Consider the following 24,556-nt stretch of genomic DNA (forward strand, 5'->3'; position numbering starts at 1 on the left):
CACCATTTCCACATCCCCAAGAAACCCAGTGGACCAGACTTGAGCACAGTAATCCAGATGTGGACATATCAAGGCCTTATAAAGAGGAATTACAACTTCCTTATCTCTACTTGTTAATGTGTTCTTCACCAACCAAGTAATCTTATGTGCTACATTTGCAACATGTCCTCTAAACTTTAACTCTCTGTTTACCACCACCCCTAAATCTCTAGCTTCCTCTATTTCCTGAAGCAGTACCATCAATGTGATAAACGGCTTGCAATTTATTTATCCCAAAGTGCATAACTTTACATTTCTTGACATTAAACTGATACCCATTATCTTTTGTCCATACAGCCTATTTAAATCGTTCTACAAGCTCTCCATTGTCTTGATTAACTATTACTACCATGTAGTAACTGATTTAAGTAGATTCTCTGTTTTCTTTTTTATTCTATGAATGATCCAACTATGACCCAACCAATAGAATAAAAGAAAACAGAGAAGCTACTTAAATCAGTTAATACATGGCCCGAAGATACAGTCAAAAAATTACTTCCACACTACGCTCTTTCTGAGAATTTATGGTCTACCAAAGATACACAAACAAAACACACCACTCCGACCAATAGTCAAAAGGTATAGACAGCCTGAATTATCACCTAGCCAAGAAATTAGCGTCAATACTCAAGGAGTTGAAAAGCTTCATAAACATAATCAAAGACATTACATTAGAAAAAGATGATTTATCAGTCAGTTTTGACATCTCTGCCCTCTTTACGAATGTCCAAATCAATGACACAATCCTTCTTTTACAGGACAAATTCCCTCCAGATATCATGGCGTGCTTTGCCCATGTCTTACGTTCTGGTTATTTTGTACATTGGCAAAATGCTTTCTACCTACAAAAATAAGGCATAGCCATGGGCTTGCCATTATTCCCCCCCCCCCCCCCCCCACCGCCTATTGTAAACTTTTATATGGAGCATTTTGAGCAACATGCTCTAGATTCCTCTCCTTTAAAACCCAAAGTCTGACTTAGGTACATTGACGGATGTTTTTGCAATCTGGCCCCATGGCCGCCAAACACTAGACACTTTCCTTAGCAACCTAAACAAACAACACAAACGCATACAGTTCACAATTGAGATTGAAAAGCAGAATACTTCCATTTCTAGATACACTTGTCACACGTCTTCCTTCTGGCAGTCTTTCCTTCACTGTTTACTGGAAACCGACACATACTGGCCAATATATACGCATAAACTCCTACCACCACCACCCAACACAAAAACTATGTGTCTTAATACTCTAAAAAAAACAGGGCTTTGAAGATTTACTCCAATGAACAAGCATTTAAAGATGAATTTAAAGTTATTAGCAATACTTCCCTAAAAAATGGTTATAGCCAAAACACTATTAACAAAATTCTCTACAAGACCACAATAAAAAAAACAAAGATAAACCAGACTACAATAAAACTATAACCATTCCTTACATTAAAGGGAAATCAGATAAAATAAACAGAATACTACAAAAATACAACCTCAAAGCCACCTTTAAACCTCCTGCAAAATTAAAAAGCTTACTCAACTCATCCAAAGATCCACTCTAACAAAATTCTCTACAAGACCTCAATAAAAAAACAAAGATAAACCAGACTACAATAAAACTATAACCATTCCTTACATTAAAGGGAAATCAGATAAAATAAACAGAATACTACAAAAATACAACCTCAAAGCCACCTTTAAACCTCCTGCAAAATTAAAAAGCTTACTCAACTCATCCAAAGATCCACTCCCTCCACTGGCCCACCCTGATTGTGCATCCTGTTTCTCCTATATATGGTAGATTACAGGTGCAATAAATACGGTATACTGGATGCACAATTCCTATCAGACAAAAAGAACATAAACGACACATCAAATATAATAACTATGGTGAAGCTGGCCTTTCTGATCATGCCCTGAACACTTTACACAGAATTGACTGAAAAAACACCAGTTGTTTACATCACACCAAAACATGGCATGAACATAAATTTAAGGAAGACTGTGAGATTCTTATCAACCACCCTAATCTGAACAATAATGATGGTCTAAAAATCCCAAGCATATGCAAGGCACATATTCTACCCACAGAACCTTTCTCCCTAAGAGTTAACTATAAACAGGACTGTAGATAATCCAGAATCTTAAATATAATATAACAATTGTCATGTTAATTTAGGACATCATTGTTACTGTCAGAAAAAAACTATATGAAAGAATGTTTCTCTTATGTTATCTTAAATAGAATTTAGCTTTGATGTAGTTTCTAAATAATTAATTTTTTATGTTATATATATATACTTATATATTGTCTGTGTGTGTGTGTGTATATATATATATATATATATATATATATATATAAATACATACATACATACACACACACACAATTTTTTTTTTTAAATATTTTTACTGGAGGTCATGCCAGTAGAATAACCGTTGATCAAATCATTCTCTTTAGCATACTGTGTGAAATGTAACTCAGCTTGCCCTCCCTTGTATATTTGTATATACTCTAGATGACAACCTTACTATGAAGGTCGAAACGTCGGGAAATTAAACTAGTTATTTATAACACAGTTGTAAAGCTCATAATCCCTAAAATGTTTGTTACTGTAGTCTTAGAACCTCCTTTGTGCAAAGGAATAATTGTGCCCTCTTTCTACTCCCTTGGAACTCTACCAGAGCTAAGACTTAAATTAACTAGCTTACTCAAAGGCATTGCCATATAAAGGGTCTACCAAGACCCTTTATATGGCATATAAATATAATACAAAGATTATATTTATATGGCAAGAAATATAATACAAAGATTATATTTATTGCCATATAAAGGGTCTTGGTAGACTCTTTATATGGCAAGAAACCCAGTCTCTTTATGGGGTTTCATGCTATCATTCCCTTAGCTTTCAACAGCATTTCTTATTCTTCCTGGCTTTCAGTGCATTTTTTAAAAATTATTTTCATTTAGTAATATATCTTAAAAGATATTAACAAATGTACTGAATACGATAAAAACAGTAAAAGCCACAAAAAAATATAATTACATGGTAAAAATACACTAAGTAATCTAAAAAATAATAAATAAATAAAATCGCCCATTCTATAGAAGTTACCCACATTATCCTTAAATCTTTTTTTCTTCTTATAGCAACTTTTTAAAAACATATTTAACATAGCCATTACTAACTAAACATATTTATTCTAGGCATTAATCAAGAAAATAGGGAAACTAATTATGAATAACAGCAAAACAGTGGCAAAATTATAGTAAAAATACTTAGAAAAATTTGACAATTATTCACCTCTGACGAAATTCTTGGAAATGTATCCTATTAGGAAACCCTTGTCTGCATATACGTATTCCTTCAAGAACACCATTGCACTTTAACTGGTCTAGTACTAAAGGAGCTTCTATTTTTCCTGCCTAAAGTAAAAATCCATAAATGTTTTAAAATTTCACATTTTAGAGGTGCATACAGATTGGTGACATACAAAAAAGCATGAACTAAAATATGATTGCAAATAGACCAAAAAATGATATTCATGATAATAACACTGGACAACACACAATTTGCTCTGAAATGAAAATCACAATTCTTTACTAATTTTGATGTGCTGAAGACGAAAATTACAATAAAATCTGTAGATTGGATCTTTTACAAAATTAATAATGGAAAACACTCACATACCAAGATTATTTAATAGTATAATTTTCGCCTGTGCGAAAATTATACTATTAAATAATCTTTGTACGAGTCTTTTCTGTTATTAATTTTGTATTGATATACCTACTCACGGTATACCTCTTTTAAAACAGATTGGATCTTGTTGAGGAGAGACTCTGTCTGCACTGCATACACAGGTATCATTTGGCAATGCTGCATTTCAATTTCCTGATTGCAACATATTGCATCGCCCAATCATACACATTCTCAGGAGCTATTGCATCATTAGCTAATGCAATGCAGTTGAGTTATGACATCACTGTCATAGGATGCCATCATTGGGTATAAAGTGAAGTCTCATAGGGCGAGCAAGTGTTTGTGTGACTTCCTGGGTTACGCTTCCATTTACACCTGCATCATAGGTACTACACAAGTCTTCGTGCAGTGTAAATCCAGCAGTAGTGATGCCTCGCATTTGTGTTAGTAGTGCAAATAACTTTTGTTACATTTGCTAGCCAGAAAACAGCCATCACTCCATTAGTGAAAAAGCCATATCAGCTTTATTTCAGATGTGAGACCAGAACAAGGCCTGAACCCCACACACATGCTGTGGTATGTGTGCTAGCAATCCTCCAAAGTGGCTGAAAGGGTAAAGTGTCAATGCCATTTGCATTCCTATGGTTTGGAGAGAGCCAAGAATTCATGCAAATGACTGCTACTTCTTCATGTTTCAGGAGGCATCAAGAGGAAAAGTAAGTGGACAATAGTGTACCAGAATATACCATCTACTCTCCGACCAGCTTTGCACGGTGAAGTTCCCGTTCCCAAACCTCCAAAAGAATATTCCATTGATTCAGAGGATGGAGACAAATTGATGTTGGAGCCTTCAGCATAAAAAAATTTTGTAAAAGCCATGGTTCAGACTGGATCAGCTTTCAAGTACCTGGCTGATAAATTCCCTCAACTCAGCGAAGTGAAAATTAAAGGAGTTTTTATTGGTCCTCAGATCTGAGAGTTCCTTATTGACAAGATGCTCAACAACCTGCTACAGGGTGATGAGAAAAAAAAAACAGCTTGGGACATGTTTCATCTGGTGTCAACTTCCTCAAAAATGGCAGGGCAGAAAACTACAAGTGATCAAGGACTTTGCCTCTGTATCACAAAGTTGGCTGCAATATGTTCTTAAAAATACATTTGCTCCATTCCCAGTTGGATTTCGTCCCCAACAACTACGGCATGGTTAGTGATGAGCACGGTGAACATTTCCATCAGGAAATTGCAACAATGGAGAAACAATACCAAGGAAAGTGATCCACTTCCATGTTGGCTGGCTACTGTCAGATGCTCGCTAGAGATGATCCTGAGTAGCTATACAAATGACAAGCAAAGCCCTGTCAGATGTAGAAGTGCACGTTTACCAGTATATGTGATAAGTACGTATTACTCTATTACTTACATAAGAAACTATCTCTAACAAACTATAGCTAATTTTGCATTTTCATTGTCGTATTCATGTTCAGCACCTTGAAATCTATAGAAAGTGACTAAACTAATTTTTTTTTTTGGGGGGGGGGGGGGGGGCTTTTGTAAATTTTTGTTGCCCAGTGTAATCAAGCCAATGGCAAAGAGGAGAGTGGTAAAAAACACTCAGGACTATAAGAACTAATTTTACTTATTTTCGTGGTTCTAAGGATCTTGTAACTCCCTAGAAGGTGTAGCAGATTAGGTTCGCATCAGACATGGTGGGATGATCAGAATATCGAATAAAGACTTATGGACAAAAAGGGTAATAAAAGGTTATTACTGGATAGCAGTGCCTAATGTCAAAAATTTAAAAATGGAATGATGAAAAAAAAACCAAGATCATATCCTTTTAGAGGGAACTAATGATGAATCATGGTACTTCTAATACAACCCGGAAACAAAATGGCGAAGCATAGAATGGCGATCACAGACATCTCCAAGACAGCAAAAGGTTCAACTGCAGAAGTCTCGAGTCAAAACAACTAATTGTTTTCTCCAATATTTCACTGGTGACAGTGCATGATATCGGTATTTCGAGGAACTGAATGCGACAGATTATAATTTGGTGATAAGATTGTATGTTCTGTTACATTTAGGAAATGGCTCACATGATAATGGTAGAATTAGAGAGATGCCTAGATAGGCAATATGGCACAATAGTATATGGAATTTATACAGACAACTTGAGCTGAAATTGTATTTAACCAGAAAAGGAACTGAATCTGAGTTTATGATTGTTTAAAGAAATTTGTACATGTGGTTGCTAAAAAGGCTACTGGAGGAGAAGAAAAGAGGCAAGAATATAGGATAGATGTGAAGAACACAGAAGAGGCCATATAAAGGATAGTTAAGTAGTAAACTCTTGGAACAGAAAGGAGTACAATAATATTAAGACGAAGTGAAAAAATGGTGTTGACTAAAAAAGTGAAGGTAAAACAGTGAGATTGTAACTGCACTGCTGATGTCTGGAAATTTGTGTGCCAGGTAAGAGCACCTTATAGATCTTGAGCAGGATTTTTTTTTTACCAAGTAAATCATAACAGACAAGAAATCACATTCTTGTTTTAATGCTTTTACCCTAGTGTAAGATAACAAGGGTTGCAAGTGAAGTATTTTCATAACCATGCTTATTGAAGGAATTGGTGTGAAGTCAATAGCGTTTATATGCTAGTAGCCTAGTTATGAAGCTACTTAATTGCAAACTTTGTTTGTTAAATTGATACAATTTCTTCTTCTTCTTTTAACCATTTTTATAGCCACTTTTGGCTATAGGCGTCTCCCAATTTTCTCTATCTGTTTCTATCTTAAGCTTGTTGGTGCCAAAGAGTTCCAATTGTTTTTCTTATATCATCCGCCCATTCTTTCAGGTCTTCCAGCTGATCCGTTACCTCCATATGGCCGCCACACCAGTAAAACATTTGTCCATCTGTTGTTCTTGAGTCTTGCAATATGTCTCGCCCACTTCTCTTTCTGAAAATGTGCAATTCTTAAAATGAAGAAGAAATACAATTTCTTATCTATTATAAATTAGTACAAAGGATTATTACTGTATGAGGATTGGATGGAAAATCAAGGGGAGAAGTTATTGTCAGCAGAAAGGACACAAAATAGCAATGGGTGATGCAGGCTGTTCAAACATCAGAGAACCAGGTCCTGCAACCTGGTTCTCTGATGTTTTAATGGTAGAATAATTTTACTTACATTAAATAAATATTTAATAAATATGTTGATAGTAGCAAAGTATTACAGGCTCCAACAGATATTCAAATTGACTGAGTAAAGATATCTCTTGAGTGAAATTTGTTAGATATATCATCCGTTTATATGAAAGGTAGTAAGAAACTAAAAATTATTCAGAAATAAATGCTGTGTGTTTAGTTATCAGAAAATTTAGTCAAATTATGAGAATGGGGAGTTCTTTCACTTGGTTGAACAGCAGGAAGGAGTCATGACAAGGGGCCATCCCTGGAAGTTACGAAAGGAAACTGTGAGAAAGAGGGTGAGGAGTGGTTTCTTTGCATGGAGGGTGGTTGAACCATGGAATGCACTGCCTGATAGAGTGGTGAGAGCGAGAACGGTCAATGCGTTTAAGGAGTGGTATGATAGACTGTGTTTCCTAGGAGGGACCCCCTTCGATGAGTCTAGATAGACTTGTTTCTTAGAAAGGACCTCCCACGATGAGTCTTTTGACTCCATGGAGGTCTGAATAATAATAATAACATAATTAAAAATAATGTCAGAAAAACAATCCTCTTTCATAGCAGGAGGGTCTTATGTGGATAATGTATTTTCTTATGATAAATATCCCCCACCCCAAAAAAAAATGGTTGCTATGAATATAAGAACCCATTTGAATTTTGTGGATCTGGAGAATGGGTGCTTACCATGTGAAGATCTTTAACAGAGAAGAACGTAGAAGGTAATGAAGAGAGTATGCGTAGATGAAGGAACAGTAGAGATGGTACACCAGTGGGGTTTCTGTCCCAGAAATTTGGGAAAAACACTAAGACATTTCTCAAATTTACAAATATGAAACAGAAAAATTAGAATTTACTGTAATTTTTAATTTTAGTAAAATGAGTACTGTATCATATAGATTATAAATGACGAAAATTTTCATTAAAAATTAATGAAAGTATTCAATAACTAGAATAAATACAATATTATTCATGTACACTGATTTGTGTTTCTTTTAAGAGACACAAAAAAGGAAATGTAAATGAATGAAATAATATGATACTTCATATTATAAAGTATCATTATTACAAAATATCATTATTCATATAATATTATATGATGAATAGAAATCAAGTGCAACGTAACAGACAGCTTAGCTGACTGATGACATTTTCTTCCTTAATGATCAAATTTTGATCATTAAGGGTGATTTCAATGCAAAAGTTGGAAAAAGTACAGAAGACCACAACAAGACACTCCTGGGATTTTGTGGACTGGGCACCAAAAATGAAAGAGGTGAAAGATGATCAACTTTTGTATAGAAAGAGAACTTATGGTTACTAACACCTTCTTCAAGGAATAGAAACGGAGGCTATACACCTGAAGATTGCCTGGAGATAGAACAAGTAACCAAATTGATTATATCCTTATTAGCAAAAGATGGAGGTCTATGATGAAAAATGTTAAAAGATATCCAGAGCTGATTGTAACTCTGATCACCAATTCCTCATTGCTGATATGAAAATATGTTTGAAAACAAATAATATAACATATCCACCCAAATTAAACTTCACAGGAATTACTGAGACGTATAGCATTAAAGTGGAAAATAAATTTCTAGAACTAAGGAATTACACTAATCAAAGAAGCCAAAAGAACTTTGGGATAAAACCAAATAATATTACTGGAAAATGCATAGTCAACATTGCTCCCCCCCCCCCCAAAAAAAAAAAAAAAAAAATCTAGAATTAATACACCCTAGATACCAAATGAAACTCTGAAACAAGTCAAAAAAAGACAAGAAATAAAGTCAAAAGAACTTTCAACAGAAGAGAATAGGCAGATCTAAAGTGAGTCATCTAAGCTCATCAAAAAACTTTGCATTAAAGATAGAAACAACTTTATCAACAACATATGTAGAGAAATTGACGATCACTCAAATCAAAATTAAACCAAAGACCTATTTAGCAAAATAAGACTGTTGAATGGAAAATTTAAACCAAAGTATTCAAGTACAGCTGATGTCAACAATCTTATTCTTACTGATACAATGGACATCCTTAATAAAAGGAAAGACTATTGCTCAAATCTATATAAAGATAATTCAGTCTCATTCAACAAAGAAAATACTAGAGACTTCCATAAGGAACCTTACATTTTAAAAAAAGAGGATGAAGAAATTCTAAAAAAAAACTCACAAAATGGAAAACTTGGGCCACAACTAAATGCCAAGTAAACTTCTCACATGTCTAGGACCCATAGGAAAATTTGTAATAAAATCTGGGAAACAGAAGATTGGCCTGATGATTGGGCAAAATCCATTTTTATCCAGATACACAAAAAAGGAAATGTAGATGAATGCAATAAATTATAGAGCTATAGCCTTGATCTCACACACAAGCAAAAATTTTTCTCTATCTTATTAAAGAAAGACTTAAGGTTCAACAAGAAGTTGTTGAACCTGCCTGTTCAACAACTTCTTGTAGAACAGGCAGGTTTTAGAAAAGGATGTGGAACCAGAGATCAAATTTCCGATCTAAGTCACTTGGTTGAAAAGGCTCAAGAATTTAATATTCCCTTGTATATGTGCTTCACTGATTACGCCAACGCATTTGACTGTGTCAGATGCTTGGGCCTGTGGAAAATACTAAGTAAAATGGACATTTCAGAACATTTGACATGCCTTTTAAAACAACTCTACAAGAGAAATAAGGCTGCAGTGAAGATGGATGGAAAAACAACTCGATGGTTCAACATTGAGAAAGGTGTGAGACAAGGATGAATACTCTCCCCTGTACAATCTTTATGGAGAATACATTATAATAAAGGCACTTAATGGATATGATGGTGGGTTCTCGGTAGCAAAAAAGATAAATAATCTTAGGTATGCTGATGATACTGTTCTTATTGCCAGCAGAAAAGGAGAACTGGAGTCCATCATGAAAAGAGTTGAATGGGAAAGCCTGAAATATACTTTAGGAATTAATCATGATAAAACAAAATACGTGGCCATAGATAAAATGACAATTTTGCCCACAACACTGAACTCAAGAAGGTAGATGAATTTCTTTACCTTGGAATTCTAATAAGCACCAAGAGTCATGAAATTAAAAGAAGAATTACCATGATGAGGTCAGTAATGGTGCAATTGCAAAAATATGGAAAGACAGAAACATTTTTATCACTACGAAATCATGACTGGTCAATAGCTTGGACACTTAGCAAAAAAGATGGGGACAAGATAAATAGCTTCAAGATGTGGTGCTGGAGAAAACTGTTGAGTCTCCTGGATGGACAAAAGGTCTAATGAATATAATAAGTCAACTAAAAATCAAGAGGTGGCTATGTAACATTGCAAATGAAAGAATTCTCAAATATTTCGGTCACATTTCAAGACATGAAAACCTGGAAAAATTTATCATCCAGGGGACAAAGAAAAAGAGGACACCCAAGACCAAGATGGCTGGACCAAATTAAAAAGATCACCAGACTTACTTTAGAGTTGGCCACTACTAAAACAAAAGACAAAGAAATGAAAGGGGGACCTAGAGCACTACAGCAGCTCGCAGCCCCACCTATCTCAGGAAAAGTGTAAGTACCCCCTGCAAATTGGGCCATTCCAGGTAAACAATCAGTGAAACCATACTGAGATGGAAGTGCAAGGTCAAATGCAAGTGTTACCCACAGTGGATAACCCACCACACGAATGCAACTGTAGGGTGCTATGAAGGATAATATGTAAAAAAAAACCATTCAATAGTCAACATATTGAATGGAGAGTCTGGGCATCGACTGGAACATGACTCTGCACAAAACATTCAGAACCGAGACTCACAACATGGGTTCCCATGGTAAGACTGCAATATGCAAGCCCCACATTAACTAAACCATCGCAAAACACTCTGCACCACTGAAAACAATGCTGCATGAAGACATGCAAGCATTGTCTTCAGTGGTGCAAAGAGTGTGTACAGTGGAACATTTAAGCTTGGAAAGCTATGTTATGTAGCGATGAATCATGCTTATACCTTCTGAGCAGATGAATGGGTGTGGTGGATGCCCGGTAAACGTCTCTTATCACAGTGTGTAACCCAACTATGAAATTTGAAGGTGGCAGTGTAATAGCATGGTTCTCTGTTTTTCGTCGTATGGCCTCAGATCTCTGTGATGACACAAACATTGAACTCTGAGAGGCATCTGAACATTCTGGACAATGCCATGCTTTCTACTGGCCATTGTCTCTTTCAGCAAGACAATGCACCATGTCATAAGATGTTCCAATGTATGGTTTGTGGACATGAATGTCTCCATACTTGACTGGCCTCCACAAAGCCCTGATCTCACTCAATATCTGCAGGATGAACTGGGGCATTGGGTGAGGTCAAGGGATATCTGTCCTACAACAGTCCAGGACCTCATTACAAAACTACACGAAGAATGATCCAAAATTCTCATGATCACTATCGTATGCCCTGTAGGATTGCTGCAGTCATTGCAGTGAAATGAGGTCCTACATCTTCTTATGGTGAGTAACATGGCTGTTTGTTCCTCACACTATGGTGCCTATTGACTTCTTTCCAAACAGCATATATCCAATGTTGTTAATGAAGGCTTGTGAGCTTCAGCTTTGTGATAATGTATATCACACAGCTCTCTACAATCTTCTGTGAAAATATGTATGCGTCTGTTTGTAGTTTTTTGCATTTCCATGCACAAATTTCTCTTGAGTCTGATGGCAAGCTTTCTGTTTCTGTCAGTCAGTCAGTCAGTCAGTCAGTCAGTACCTTAAGCATAACTGGTCAGATCTAGGGCACTGTATCACCTAGAAATTGCTTACTACTGATTTGGAAAATGCTTAACTACTATGCAGCAGCACACAGATATATTCCTCAAATGACATTTGACTATCATTTCCCTATTAAGCACTATTATACCTTGGCATCATTTATCTGCAATCAGAGGAGGGAAAGCATCCCTTTGGTGGCATAATATATGTTATTTAGGAGATGAACTTTTTGAATATAGCAAGTGGTCAGGAGTAACAACTTATGTTGAAGTTAACTCCTCTAAGCACATTCAGGGCAGTTGTCATAAATGTAATTTAAGAAGGATAAAAAGCACTTGTAGAAATGCAATTCAGTGAACACAATTTTGTCTGCATATAGTTGAATATAAAATGAATGACAATACAATTTCTTGTGAAACAACATACAGCTCTTGGTGCTTAAAAAAACTGCTAATCCCATAAAAATTTGCTTTGCAAGTTAATTTTTTATAACGTATACTTCAACATAAGTAATTGACAAATAACATTTCACATTAAAACTGCAAAATTTTATTTGTATCTGAAACTTACTCTTTTTTCATGATTAGGAATGATGCAGCGCACGAAGTTAGGGTTTGTGTTGCGAAGTGTGACCATAAGCTTGGCTAGCTGATCCTTATACAACTGACTAACAGTTCGGAACATACCCTTCCTAGTTCTTGCTCCGAATTGTGAATCACCCATAGTTGCAGCTCCCATTCCAACAATTTCAGCTGAAAAGCAAAACAGTCAGTTTTATATTCCATCCTAAGCTTGTTATAGTTTGAAATGAATAAATTTAAATCCAAAATAAAACCTAGCTGAAACAAATTTGCTTATCTTTTATCAACTGCAGTTTTTGCTTTATAGTGCATCTCATTATAATCTATCCACCTCACACAGTTATTAACAATTATATACTTTTATTATAATAACTAATTATTACTGTTTCAACAATGCTGTCTGGATGAAAAGACCATCTAGGATACAAAGAACCTTTATCAAGGCTTTTCAACTGAAGCTGAGTTATCTGGTCTTAACAAATGATGACAGAGCTTTCCTACTAGAAACTTGGGTTTTTCATCTGGCAAAATGGGTAAAGTCTCCATAAGAACACACACAAATGTTAGCTATAACAATGCAGATGGAATTAGCTACTCTATCAAAGCATAAATGATGTTTCAAAAGGTGCCAAGTTAATTGGCCATGATAGGCAGAGATTAACATTAAAAGAAAAATGGAAATGGAATTTTTTAAATGAAGTTTAGTTTTTTTTTTGTGAATCAGCACTTGAACTAGTGCTTTTTATAAATGTTCCATTTACCCATCCATTACACTAGCCTGGCAAATATCTTCAGAATATCCCAAAATACATCAAAATACAAATATTAACACTAAAGTGATTAAAAGATAAAAATGAATTATCCGATCTTTGCTGATGATGTTCGTACAAATTTGTGGCAGCAGTTATTTAATTTAGTAAAGAGATGTGAACACCTGTGGCTGATATAAGATGGCATCCTCTACATCAACAGAGCCAAGTCTGATATCCCAATTTTGGCACCAAGTTAAAAGTCATGATCATGGGGTTTTCTAATGCATACTCTCAAGGGATTTCACAATATTTTCATGACAAATTTCCTATCAAAAATTTTCTTCCAACTGTTTTATCATTTGTGTGTCAGATATGATCAGGTAATAAAAGCTGATCAAATCAGATTTCTAAAAGTACCCCTGACTCTGTATCTTAGCCATCTTCTGGATCTTTTACAGAGAATGGTTTACTTTCTTCAAAATACCTGCTGCTTTGCTAATGTAATACCATTCACTCTGTTAAATAACAATGACACCTTAAATTAGCTCTACGTACAGAGACCAAACTGAACATTAATGTTAATTTCTTTTCTGATATTTTCTAGTTCTGAATAAAATTTCTAATTCAACTTTTAGATCCATGTATTAAAACTCATTTGAACACTGATTTGCAATATTCCAGTTTGGATGATCCATAAGTTTATTTTGAAGTTATTTACCAGAAAGACTGACCACGCAACAATAAGGTCAAAGCTGTATCACTGTGAGGAGATCTCCACATAGTCGTTAAAGGAATGTGGAGAACCGATCAGGGCTTCTGACCTAATGTCCAATCCTCATCTTCTCGTGGTGCACCCTGTTGGGTATCTACCTGGATACTGGACGAATGAGGATGGGCTGGCAATTTGGGATTTAGCCGACCAAATTATATTCTTATTGGTTAAACCAAAATAAAAAAAAAAATGATGGTACAACATGACAAAATTTCATGCCGGCTGGGGCATCGCCCCCAGTTAAACAAGGCCCCCATTGTTTTTGCCAGGGAACCAGGGCAAACAGCAAAAAGTCAGCTACTGGAACAAATCTGAAAGCACACCCCAACTCAACATCACCAGACTGATGTTGAGTTGGGGTGTACTATCAACATAAGAAGCCTGAATGGCAAAGAAATGGAGCTAGCTGAGGAATTAGATAAGTACCAGATCGACATAATAGGGGTGACTGAAACAAAAAAGACAAAAACTGGTGAGATCTTTCTGAGCAATAAATACAAAATGTTATATTCAGGAAATGACAATCAAGGAAAAGAAGGAGTAGCCATAGTATTCAACACAAAATACAAGGCTAATCTTCTTGATTGGCAGGCAGTCTCAAGTAGAGTAATGTGGGCAAATATCACAATGTGGAATTGGACAAAGAGACTTATTTGTGCCTATGGTCCCACAGAAGGTTCTACTAAGGTAGAAGTGGAGGAATTTTTGATGCTTTAGAGAAAGCAACTGACACAATGAAAAGGAAAAGTTGGTCCTTGTTGGGGATCTAAATAGCAGAGTAGGAAATGATTGTCAGACATACAAAAATATTTTGGAAAAATTTGGAGAAAAGAGCAAAGCTAATAATAATGGCAAATACTTGTTGGATTTCTGCTCATGACATAGACTAGTTATTACTAACACCATATTCCAATATAAAAATGTGCACAAATTCACATGGAGAGAAGAAGCAAGGAATAAGAAAAAGTCTCATTGACTATGTTATTGTTGATGGTGATGTTTTCTCCCTGGTGCAGGACACCAGAGTGTACAGAGGATTTGAAATTGGAAGTGATCACTATTTAGTCTTGAGCAGGATAAAATTGAATTTCATATTGAAAAGAATAACATTTAAGAAAGTTTAAAAGTGAATAAAAGTTGAGCAGCTCTGAGATGTGAACTGTAGACTAAAATACAAAAAGATTATTGAAGAAAAAATGAAAGAGTTTGAGAACAGGAACCAAACCTTGGAGATTCAGTGGCAAGCCTTGAAGAAAACTCTGATTGATTCAGCCAGAGAGACATGTGGGGAGGTTGTCTGCAAGGATAGAAAAATCAGAACTCCCTGGTGGACACAGGAAGTTTAAGAGGCAGTGAAGGAAAAGAAGAAAGAATATGAAAAGTTCCTGGCAAATAAGTTAGCTTGTGCTCTTAGAAAATATAGAGACAAATGTAAGAAAGCTAAACACTGCGTAAAACTAGCTAAACAAAAGTCATGGGAGGAATTTGGCAAGAACATAGAAAATAAATATCACGAAGTGGTAAGATATTCTGGAGGTTGTTGAAGAAGCTTAGAAATGGAGGAAAGAGTGCTGTAAAAGGAGTTAGAGATGATAAAGGTGACATGAAAATGGGAGACAAATTTAATCCTTGAAGTATGGAGTAATTACTTTGAAAAACTGCTAAATGAAACAAGCAGTGATAGAACAGTGATAAAAAAAAAAACATTCAACAGGCATACAGTCAGGAATACATATCCATACTTGAAGTAGAAAAAGCCATCAAAGGCTTGAAATGGAGAAAGGCAGCAGGAGTAGATGATATTCGACCAGAAATGCTGAAGTATGGTGGTACAAAAATTCTTACAGTAGCTGCACTGCATAGTTCAGAAGGCCTGGACAGAGGGACAAATTTCTGATGATTGGAGTAGAGCTCTAATAGTACCCATATATAAGAAGGGAAATAAAATTGAGTGTGAGAATTACAAAAGGTATTTCCCTACTGAGTGTACCTGGTAAGATTTATGCAAGTATACTTGAGAAACAGTTGAGAGAGATTGTGGAAGAGAAGCTTGGTGAAGAACAAGCTGGATTCAGGCCAAATAGAGGCTGTCAGAATCAGATCTTCACTTTACGACAAATAGTTGAGAAAGCATGGGAATATAACAAAGATCTGTATTTAAGTTTTGTCGATCTGGAAAAGGCATATGACATGGTGCCAAGAGAGAGAAGCTATTCAAAACACTACAGTTATATGGTGTCGATGGGGGCATTATATCAAGCAATGCTTAGTCTTTATTTGAGTTGTAAATCAGCAATTAGAATTGAAGGAAGTTCAGGAAGATGGTTTAATGTTAAATCTGGTGTGAGACAAGGATGTACATTATCCCCTCTGTTATTCATTATCTATATGGATCACATTATGAAGGAAAGTGGTATTAAACATGATATCAGAATTGGAGATGTTAATATCAGCTCTTTGCTTTATGCGGACGATGTCATACTTCTAAATAAATCCGCAACAAGTTTGCAAGATTCCCTGACTAAATTGAATAACTGTTGTAATAGTTATGGTATGAAGGTTAGCAAAGACAAGGAAAATAGGTAGAATCGTTAAAAGTGTCAACTGTGTTTTGAATGGAGAACCTGTGGAATAAGTAGAAGATTTCAGCTACTTAGGACGATTTTTAGTGAAGATGGTAAATTAAATATGGAAATAGACAACAGAATGAACAAAGCTGGTATGGAAGTCAACTGAATAAATTCACATGGAATAAAAGAGAATTAGTCAGAACACTAAATTAGCTGTATACAAGACAGTGCTCAAACAAGTTTTAACTTATGGATCTGAGAGCTGGGTCAGAAGTAAAACTCTTGACTAAAGACTGGAGACCACAGATATGAGATTTCTGAGAAAGAGAGGCGTGAACAGATGGCATCAATGGCAATATCATATTAAAAATGAGGATATTAGGAAAGAACTTGACATTGTCAGCATCCAGGAATGTATTAGCAGAGCTAATCTCAGGTGGCACGGTCACTTAAACAGAATGGGCGAGGAAAGATTAGCAAAACAAGTTTTCTCTGCCAGGTTGGCAGAGAAACGACCCAGAGAAAGACCAAGATATAGGTGGATTGATACGGTACAAAGTGTCTTAGATGATAGAAACATAAGATTGATAATGTTGGAGTCTTGACAAGTAACAGACTGATTTGGAGGAAAATTGTAGATAGGAAGTTAGTAATGATGTAAATTTTTCATGTAATACTATCGTATCCTGTACACCCCTTGAGTGTACATGTCAGGAATTTGATGATGATGATTATACAGGCACCTCAATATGGAGTCCAAAGACTCATCATGGGAGACCCAATCTATCATACCTCTCCTTGAACCCATTAACAGACAAAACAAGCACTCATAACTGACTGGCAACCCATTCCACTCATTCACAACTCTCCAAGCAAAAAATTAGTCCTCGCATACCCCTACTAACCATACCTTTATTCAACTTCCAGTGATGACCCCTTGTTCTGGTCCCTCTAGCCAAGTGCTGAAACATTTCCCCTGCATCTATCCTATAAAACTCTTTAAGCACCTTAAATGTTTCTACATCATATTCTCTCTTTTTCTCCTACCAAAAAACTTTTGAAATCCACACATTATCTATCTTCATTAAATGAACTTTTTAAATAAGAATGTTTCATTGTATTCATCTGCAGCATTATCAGAGTAAGTACATATAACTACAAAAACAATGTAAATCATCTATTAACTGCTTCACTGTAAAAAAAAAAAAAAACTTTTTAAAAATTCAGATCTGGCAGCAACTACTAAGTGTTAGATGCAGCACATGCTCTAACATAAATGAAGTTCATTGTTTCATAAAGTTTATAGGCTTTATAAAATGAGATTATCAAAGGTTTGATGTACTGCAAGCCCAGATGATTTATTTCCAAAAGCTATGCAATGCAAAATGTGATTCAGGTTCTTGTGCAGATTGCTACACATGCAAACAAATTTGCTTAGCTTTTTGAAGAAATCTAGTGATTGTTTTTCCAATGAGATATTGGAAGGATCAATCCTTTTCAGTGGTGTTCTGCAAAAGCATGCAAAAGATCTGATTTGTTTGTGGACCTAGTTTGACATATGCGAGCTTTACCACAGAAACAGTAAATTTTAAGGACATCTGGCTATCCTTATGAGACTGTAAAATGCTTCAAAGAATATGAGCTAGTCTATAAAGGAAATGATACCAGATATATTTTATTATGGAAGCTATGCATTTTGAAGTAACACCTAAGTATGGCAAAGAGACAGAATCCCTATATGAAATCTGTGATGGCAAAATAGCAGTTTTTCTTATAGAATCCAATAAACAACTATTTTTGAGCAACTGTTAAGGATGAAAAGGTTGCCAAGGTCTTCTCCTATAATACAGATAATCCTGTTGTTTATAATGGTAACAACACAACTTTTGTTAAGAGTGGTTGAATGAGCTAGCATAAAGATAGTGACCTGTATGAATGAGCATTCTGCAAACATGCAGCGATATGTTACTCCTATTTAATGATTATCATATTTAGATGTATGAAAAAATTTTTCCCTCTCTAATTTAATAGTGAACTTTATTTCATGATGGTGAAAAATTTAGAATGTTATTCAGATCATCCAAAGCTATACAACAAAACAAGAAAAATATTATCTAATAAAATGCTGCTATATGAATGGTTAAGACAGTTTATGATTAGGACACTATCGAATTTCTGTGTGTTCAAATTCATAACTGGCAGTGGTAATGAAGAACTGATTGATGATCCATGCGGTTGAGTGTAAATCTTGCCTTACCATTTGAAATAATAGAGATAGGTGTTTAAAAATCATCAGGTGGAAATAAATCTATAAAAAACAATTTTACTGGTACATTCTGCAAATAGTGATATATTTGATGGCAAGAATGTTAGAATGGTGTACCTGAATTTTTTGATCCAATAAGAATTTTTAATGAAAGAATGAGTATGGCCAATTGTGATTCTTCAGAAGTTTAGTTAAGTAATTTGAGAGAAGGAAGTAGAGAAACTCACCACTGTTAAGCAAGTGCATGACAGCTTTATGTATTTTTGGTAAACCACACAATCTGGGAGTAAGAGGGTGCTGAGATATCAGCAAGCAAGATGTGTCAAGTGAGATCATAGTCAAATAGATTGTAAGGGTTTGAAAAAAAAAAATACAGGACTTTGTACATTCATAACATTACTACCAACTTAAAGGCCTTAGGATATGGAGACTTTCATCCAATAAGTATAATTAAGGAAACACACACAACATTGAGTGGAATAAGTTTTAAATAAGGTATACCATGAGTAGACATATCGATACAAAATTAATAACGGAAAACTCACGTACAAAGATTATTTAATAGTATAATTTTCGCCTGTGTGTCACAGGCATCTTCAGTACATATTAAGCTCAAATTAAACAATAACTAACAATTCCAAAAAGCACCACCTAAGTAGCTGGTGTAAGATAACTAAAAAGGTCAATAAATTTCCTAAAAATTTATACAATAAAAAGTTAGGAAAGATTAGCTGATAGTACTTTACAAATCAGCTAATCTTCCATAACTTTTTATTGTGTGTGTGTGTGTGTGTGTGTGTGTGTGTGTGTGTATTTTTTTTTTTTTTTTTTTAGGAAATTGTGCTGTGTGTGCTGGAAAATATGCTGTGTAATGTTTGGGAATTGATTATTGCTTAATTGTAGAACTGCTTTCCATATATCAGACTTCAACTATCTGCATATGATGCAAAACAATAGCTGACTCATGCCACCCTTCCATGTGGTTTTAGTCAGTTTATATTGTAATGGTTCCTATACAGTTTGCTTTAGTAATGTTTGCTTTTATTTTTATCCATTTTTTTACCCAGAAAAAGCCAAAGTTTTAATGATGAAACTAATAGGTTTCATAACTTTGTAGTTATTCATTACCAAATAAAACTGTTTTTTCTAATCTAACTTAAAATTCTTTTCAACTGGTTTGAGGACACAAGAAGCATCTACTAGTTCACAAAATTTAGAGCTGTAAAGCAAAATATACTACAATCCATAGTGGATGGCAGATATCTGCCCCCCTCCCACATACACACCTTCCCTAAGTATATCATGCAGCTGGTAGTTATAGACAAGATGGACACTTACATAAGGAACCACACACAACACACAAAAATGGAGGATTTCATAACAGAACAATCTGACCTACTAACCAGTCTGAACATCAAACCTGTTTCCACAAATATATACAAACAGAAATTCTAGAACTACCCTAAAAACTATTTCCACTAGACACTGGCATTATTTGAAAACAATGACTCAACATGTTCTTCCACTTCCAAGACAAAATTCTATGAGTAAAAAGAAGGCCTAGCAATGGGCTCAACATTATCTCCACTTTTAATATGAGTCTGTTTATGTAGTTGTTTGAAAAAACAGCAATTGGGAAATTATGAATTATGATCTAAATCTTGGCTACATCATGCAGATGATGTTTTCATATATGATCCATAAGACTATTGATCATCTTAGCAGCATTCATCACTGCATAAAGTTAGAAAACAGATCCCTGCTTCCCACCCCACAAACATCCTCTAGCAGTGTCCAGACAAATTTAGCTATTTGGTTTACAGAAAATGCACATGGAAAGATACCTCCATCAAAGTTCCATCACCACCATCTGTCATAAAATATTGTCATTATAAAAACCCTATGAGAAGGGATATATGACAATTCCAGCAGTATGGAGAAAAAATGAACTAATTATCCTTCCAACAAAATTATATAATAATAAACGATCAATAACATCCTAAAGGATATCTTGCAAATAAGATTTCAAAGATATTTGTATTAACAAAAAATAAGTGGCTTTCTCCCTGCTAAACAAGATCAATTCTCCTTTGTTCTCTCCAAACATCCTCTCCATTCACTGCTTGTAAAATCAGAGGTATGCATGATCAATTGTTTACGTGGAATTTTCTACATGAGATAAACAATTTCTTCAGGAGAGACACACATCAAGGATATAAAATAAAAAAATGGGACTAGCAACCTATGCAAAGACAAATTATAAAGTACCATGCAGAAGGTCTACATTAATTACAATTTCTTCATCACGCAAAAAAAGTCATCAGAAATGTTAAACCGTAATCAAGGTATGATCCCACATCAGGCATCTTATCAAACACCCGGAGTATTTCGATCTTAGACACTATGTATCAAACTGCTAGCCACATAATAATACAACTTGAATCATGAGCATTTATTAGTGTAATTCAAATATTATTTCGTATTACTGCTAACTTGCTTGTTGCTTTACGCAGTAGGTGATATCACTTTAGTTTTTTCACTCACTGAAGGAGATTATCATAATGCACACAAAACTACCAGAAATTAAAACTTAAAAGCATAACTGTTCTGCACAATATCCATATGGAATATATACCAGAAACACTTTCAACACTGCCAGTGATTGAAAGTATTTCAACACTGCCAGTGAGTCACTGAAAATCTATGTTTTTAAGAGTATTTTTCAATGCAAAACTGGATTAAATCTCTTTTACATTTTAATCCAAATGTTTGCTGGTGTCAGGAGGTCATTATGAAATTATAATGCTTTAAGCTAAGCATTGATATTTACTGAGTTATTTACATCTGCATTTGGTTGGGTTTGAATCCAATCTATGACAAGAATCTTTCTCAGGGCTTTTCAAATAGAGGTGAGTGAGCCAGTCTCGTGAAGGTGGTAGGGTTTCTTCCTCTCAGAAGCTCAAGTTTTTGTCTGCAACCAAGCAAACTGGCCAGCAGAATACATGCAATTTACAGACAAAAGAATACTTAGAGGCATAGGGCTAACTCCTTTATTCTCGAATTATGGTTACAAAATCAAAGGATACTGGAAGGTTGCGAGTGTTTAAGTGCCAGTTAGAACACTGATGATGGCTTCTAAGTAAGTAGGTAAAGTTCACTGATGGTGTCAAGAGTAAGCACAAGTCCATATCAATATAAGATATGATAGAAATGCTAAAACTGTCTTGGAATCACTGTCTGTAAAGACAATTCCAAGAAACAAATGAGTGTTAGAAAAACTAGGAACCCATTCAAGCATGAGTGATAGAATGGAATAAGTAAAAGCAAAAGCAGCATCACTAACTATTTTTTAAAATACACTTATAGATCAATTGGACTTTCTGGTCAATGGCATTATTTTACATTGATTATTTAAATTTACTATCCTCTTCTGTGTATGAAGAGAATTCAAGTTGAATAACTGATATCATCAGGGGAAAAAACCTCATTCTATATATTACTGAATTTTGAATTACCCATTAAATTAATTTAACATGTAAAAAAATAGCATACCATCTTTCCAAATTTGAACAATGAATGGATCTTGAGCACTCTGTAGTAATGATACCACATTTTCATTCAGTGGATCCATATTCTTCATAAGCCACTGGTTGGCTAAATAATCCACCTAAAAATTAAATGATCATTTAGAATATTTACTATTTAATGACAGAGTTTGTCATTATTCAAATATACACAGAATATCCATCAATGTTGACTTCAACAGTTATCTGCATCACATAGAATTAGATTTGTTTGAGAGAAATAATAAAATCAAATGAAAATTACTACTGAAGTATATTTATTTTAGTTGATATTAATCCACATGAGATAAGTGGTCAAGAAATTTCTTATCACTTAAAACCATATTTTACTGCATGCAGAAATTTCATTTAAAAAAAAAAGATCAGCCAGGATTATAATAAATAAGATGCCTTTGTAGCTTATTTATTATTATGATGTCAATACACTAAAGGCTAAATGGCATTATTATTATTTAAGTTGTTACCTGCCTCTATTTCCAGCTTGTCAGAAAGAAGCTGATGATACAAATGAATCAACCAATATTGCAATAAGCAACTAACATTGTAATAAAGTTGTATGATAACAGTGATCAGTTTTTTTTTTTTTTTTTTAAATGTTGGGCCCATATACAGGAGGTTGGCTGGTCAACCTATAGTACGTTAGTACCGTATATGGGCGGTGGGTTGTGAAGGAGAACCTTGTTTACATTTGATTTGAATGTCTGTATGTTGTATTCCTTGGGAAATATGTCAGGGGGAAGACTGTTCCACAGTACTGCAGTAGCAGGGATGAATGAGGAGGAAAAGAAACTTGTTCCGTGGGTTTCGAGGTGTACTGTGAAAGGATGTTGGGCAGCAGCTGTACGTGTTCCAATGGGCTTAGTACAGGGTGGGGGAATTATTGATTCTGTTTCAGATGAACATTTCCCATGAAAATATTTCCCTGTATTTATTAAATTTCTTTGTGTTTCTTGTATACAGCTTTGAGTGTGAGTAAAATGGTGGTGAGACGTAAATCCATATGAAATGCAAGTGGCATGAAATTTTCAAAAATGGCAAGATTATTATTATCATCATCATCATCATTATGGGCTACTCCTTGGAGACAGACTCATCAAGGGAGGCCCTAAGTATCATGCCAGGCACTAGCCAACATTTGTGCAGTATCTATCATACTTTAAACTCATTCATAATCATGCACCCACAACAAGCTCTGGCAACTTATTTCCTCATTCACTACTTTCCAAATAAAAAAACCTAGTTCTAAACACCCTTGCTAATTGCACTCTTGCTCAGTTCCAAGGATGTCTCCTAGTTTTCCCTGTCAACCAGTTTCCTATAACTCACAAAAGGTGTTGGAGAAGCTAGTGGAGGACAAGAATTCAGAACTGAGTTGATAGCAGAATTCTCTTTAATGGATAGCATGAGTTGGCTAAAGGAAGTCTTTTAGCAATCTACTTACTTATTATAACAAGGTGATGAATACACCAGACAAGGGGATTCATGTACAATACGAGGGTGGTCTGAAAAGTTCCCGATCTAACAATGAAAAAAACAAATTTATAATTTCAAAATTATTTTTATTTTTCAACATAATCCCCCTTAAGACTAATACATTTATTCAAGCGATGCTCCAGTACCATTATCCCATCCCTGTAGTGGTTCTCAGTAAGATCTGCAAAAGACTCCTCTACAGCTGCAATCACCTCTTGATTTGAAGAAAAACATTGACAAGCGAGGAAGAGTTTTAGTTTTGGGAAGAGAAAGAAGTCAGAGGTAGCCAAATCTGGGGAATAGGGTGAATGTTCCAACAATTCAGTGCAGATCCCTCAATTTTCCCCATTGCCAAAACACCTTTGTGGGCAGGTGCATTGTCCTGATGAAATATGATTTTATTCTTCTGCAAACCGGGTCTTTTCTCACGAATTTTTTCATCTAGTCTGGTTAAAAGCTCGGAATAATGTTCCCCAGTTATTGCTTTAGCCTTTTCAAGATAATTAATAAACAAAATGCCTTTAGCATCCCAAAACACTGATGCCAGACCTTTCCTGCTGATGGAAACAACTTTGTCTTCTTTGGAGCTGAACAACCAGCTTCTGTCTCCTGTTTGACTGCTGTTTGGATTCTGGTGTATAATGGTGAATCCAAGTCTCATCCACAGTAATAAATTGATGCACAAAATCAGTTTTATTCTTGTTAAAATCCTCCAAGCACTGTTCACAGATTTTCATGCAAGTGCATTTCTGATCTGCTGTGAGCAAGCACGGCACCCATTCTGAACAAAGCTTTTTCATTTGCAATTCTTCATGCAAAATATATCCCACACATTCTTTTGAAATGCCTATAGTCTCAGCAATTTCATGCA

General features: G+C 35.1%; 1 protein-coding gene across 1 annotated transcript in view; it reads right to left on the reverse strand.

Annotated features, from left to right (window-relative positions):
* Positions 1 to 24,556, reverse strand: part of zip (myosin heavy chain 10) — a 517,797-nt gene that overhangs the window by 233,260 nt on the left and 259,981 nt on the right. Inside the window, exons 14-16 of the mRNA XM_090411020.1 lie at positions 22,181 to 22,295; positions 12,258 to 12,439; positions 3,338 to 3,459 (exon numbers count right to left, since the gene is read on the reverse strand). Coding sequence (XP_090267146.1) covers positions 3,338 to 3,459; positions 12,258 to 12,439; positions 22,181 to 22,295 — 419 coding nt within the window. The remainder of the gene's footprint in view (positions 1 to 3,337; positions 3,460 to 12,257; positions 12,440 to 22,180; positions 22,296 to 24,556) is intronic.

Source organism: Typopeltis vanoorti, chromosome 21 (genome assembly GCF_054136105.1).
Source record: "Typopeltis vanoorti isolate ZY-2024b chromosome 21, IOZ_Tvanoo_1.0, whole genome shotgun sequence".
In the NCBI taxonomy this organism is placed as follows: Eukaryota; Metazoa; Arthropoda; class Arachnida; order Uropygi; family Thelyphonidae; genus Typopeltis; species Typopeltis vanoorti.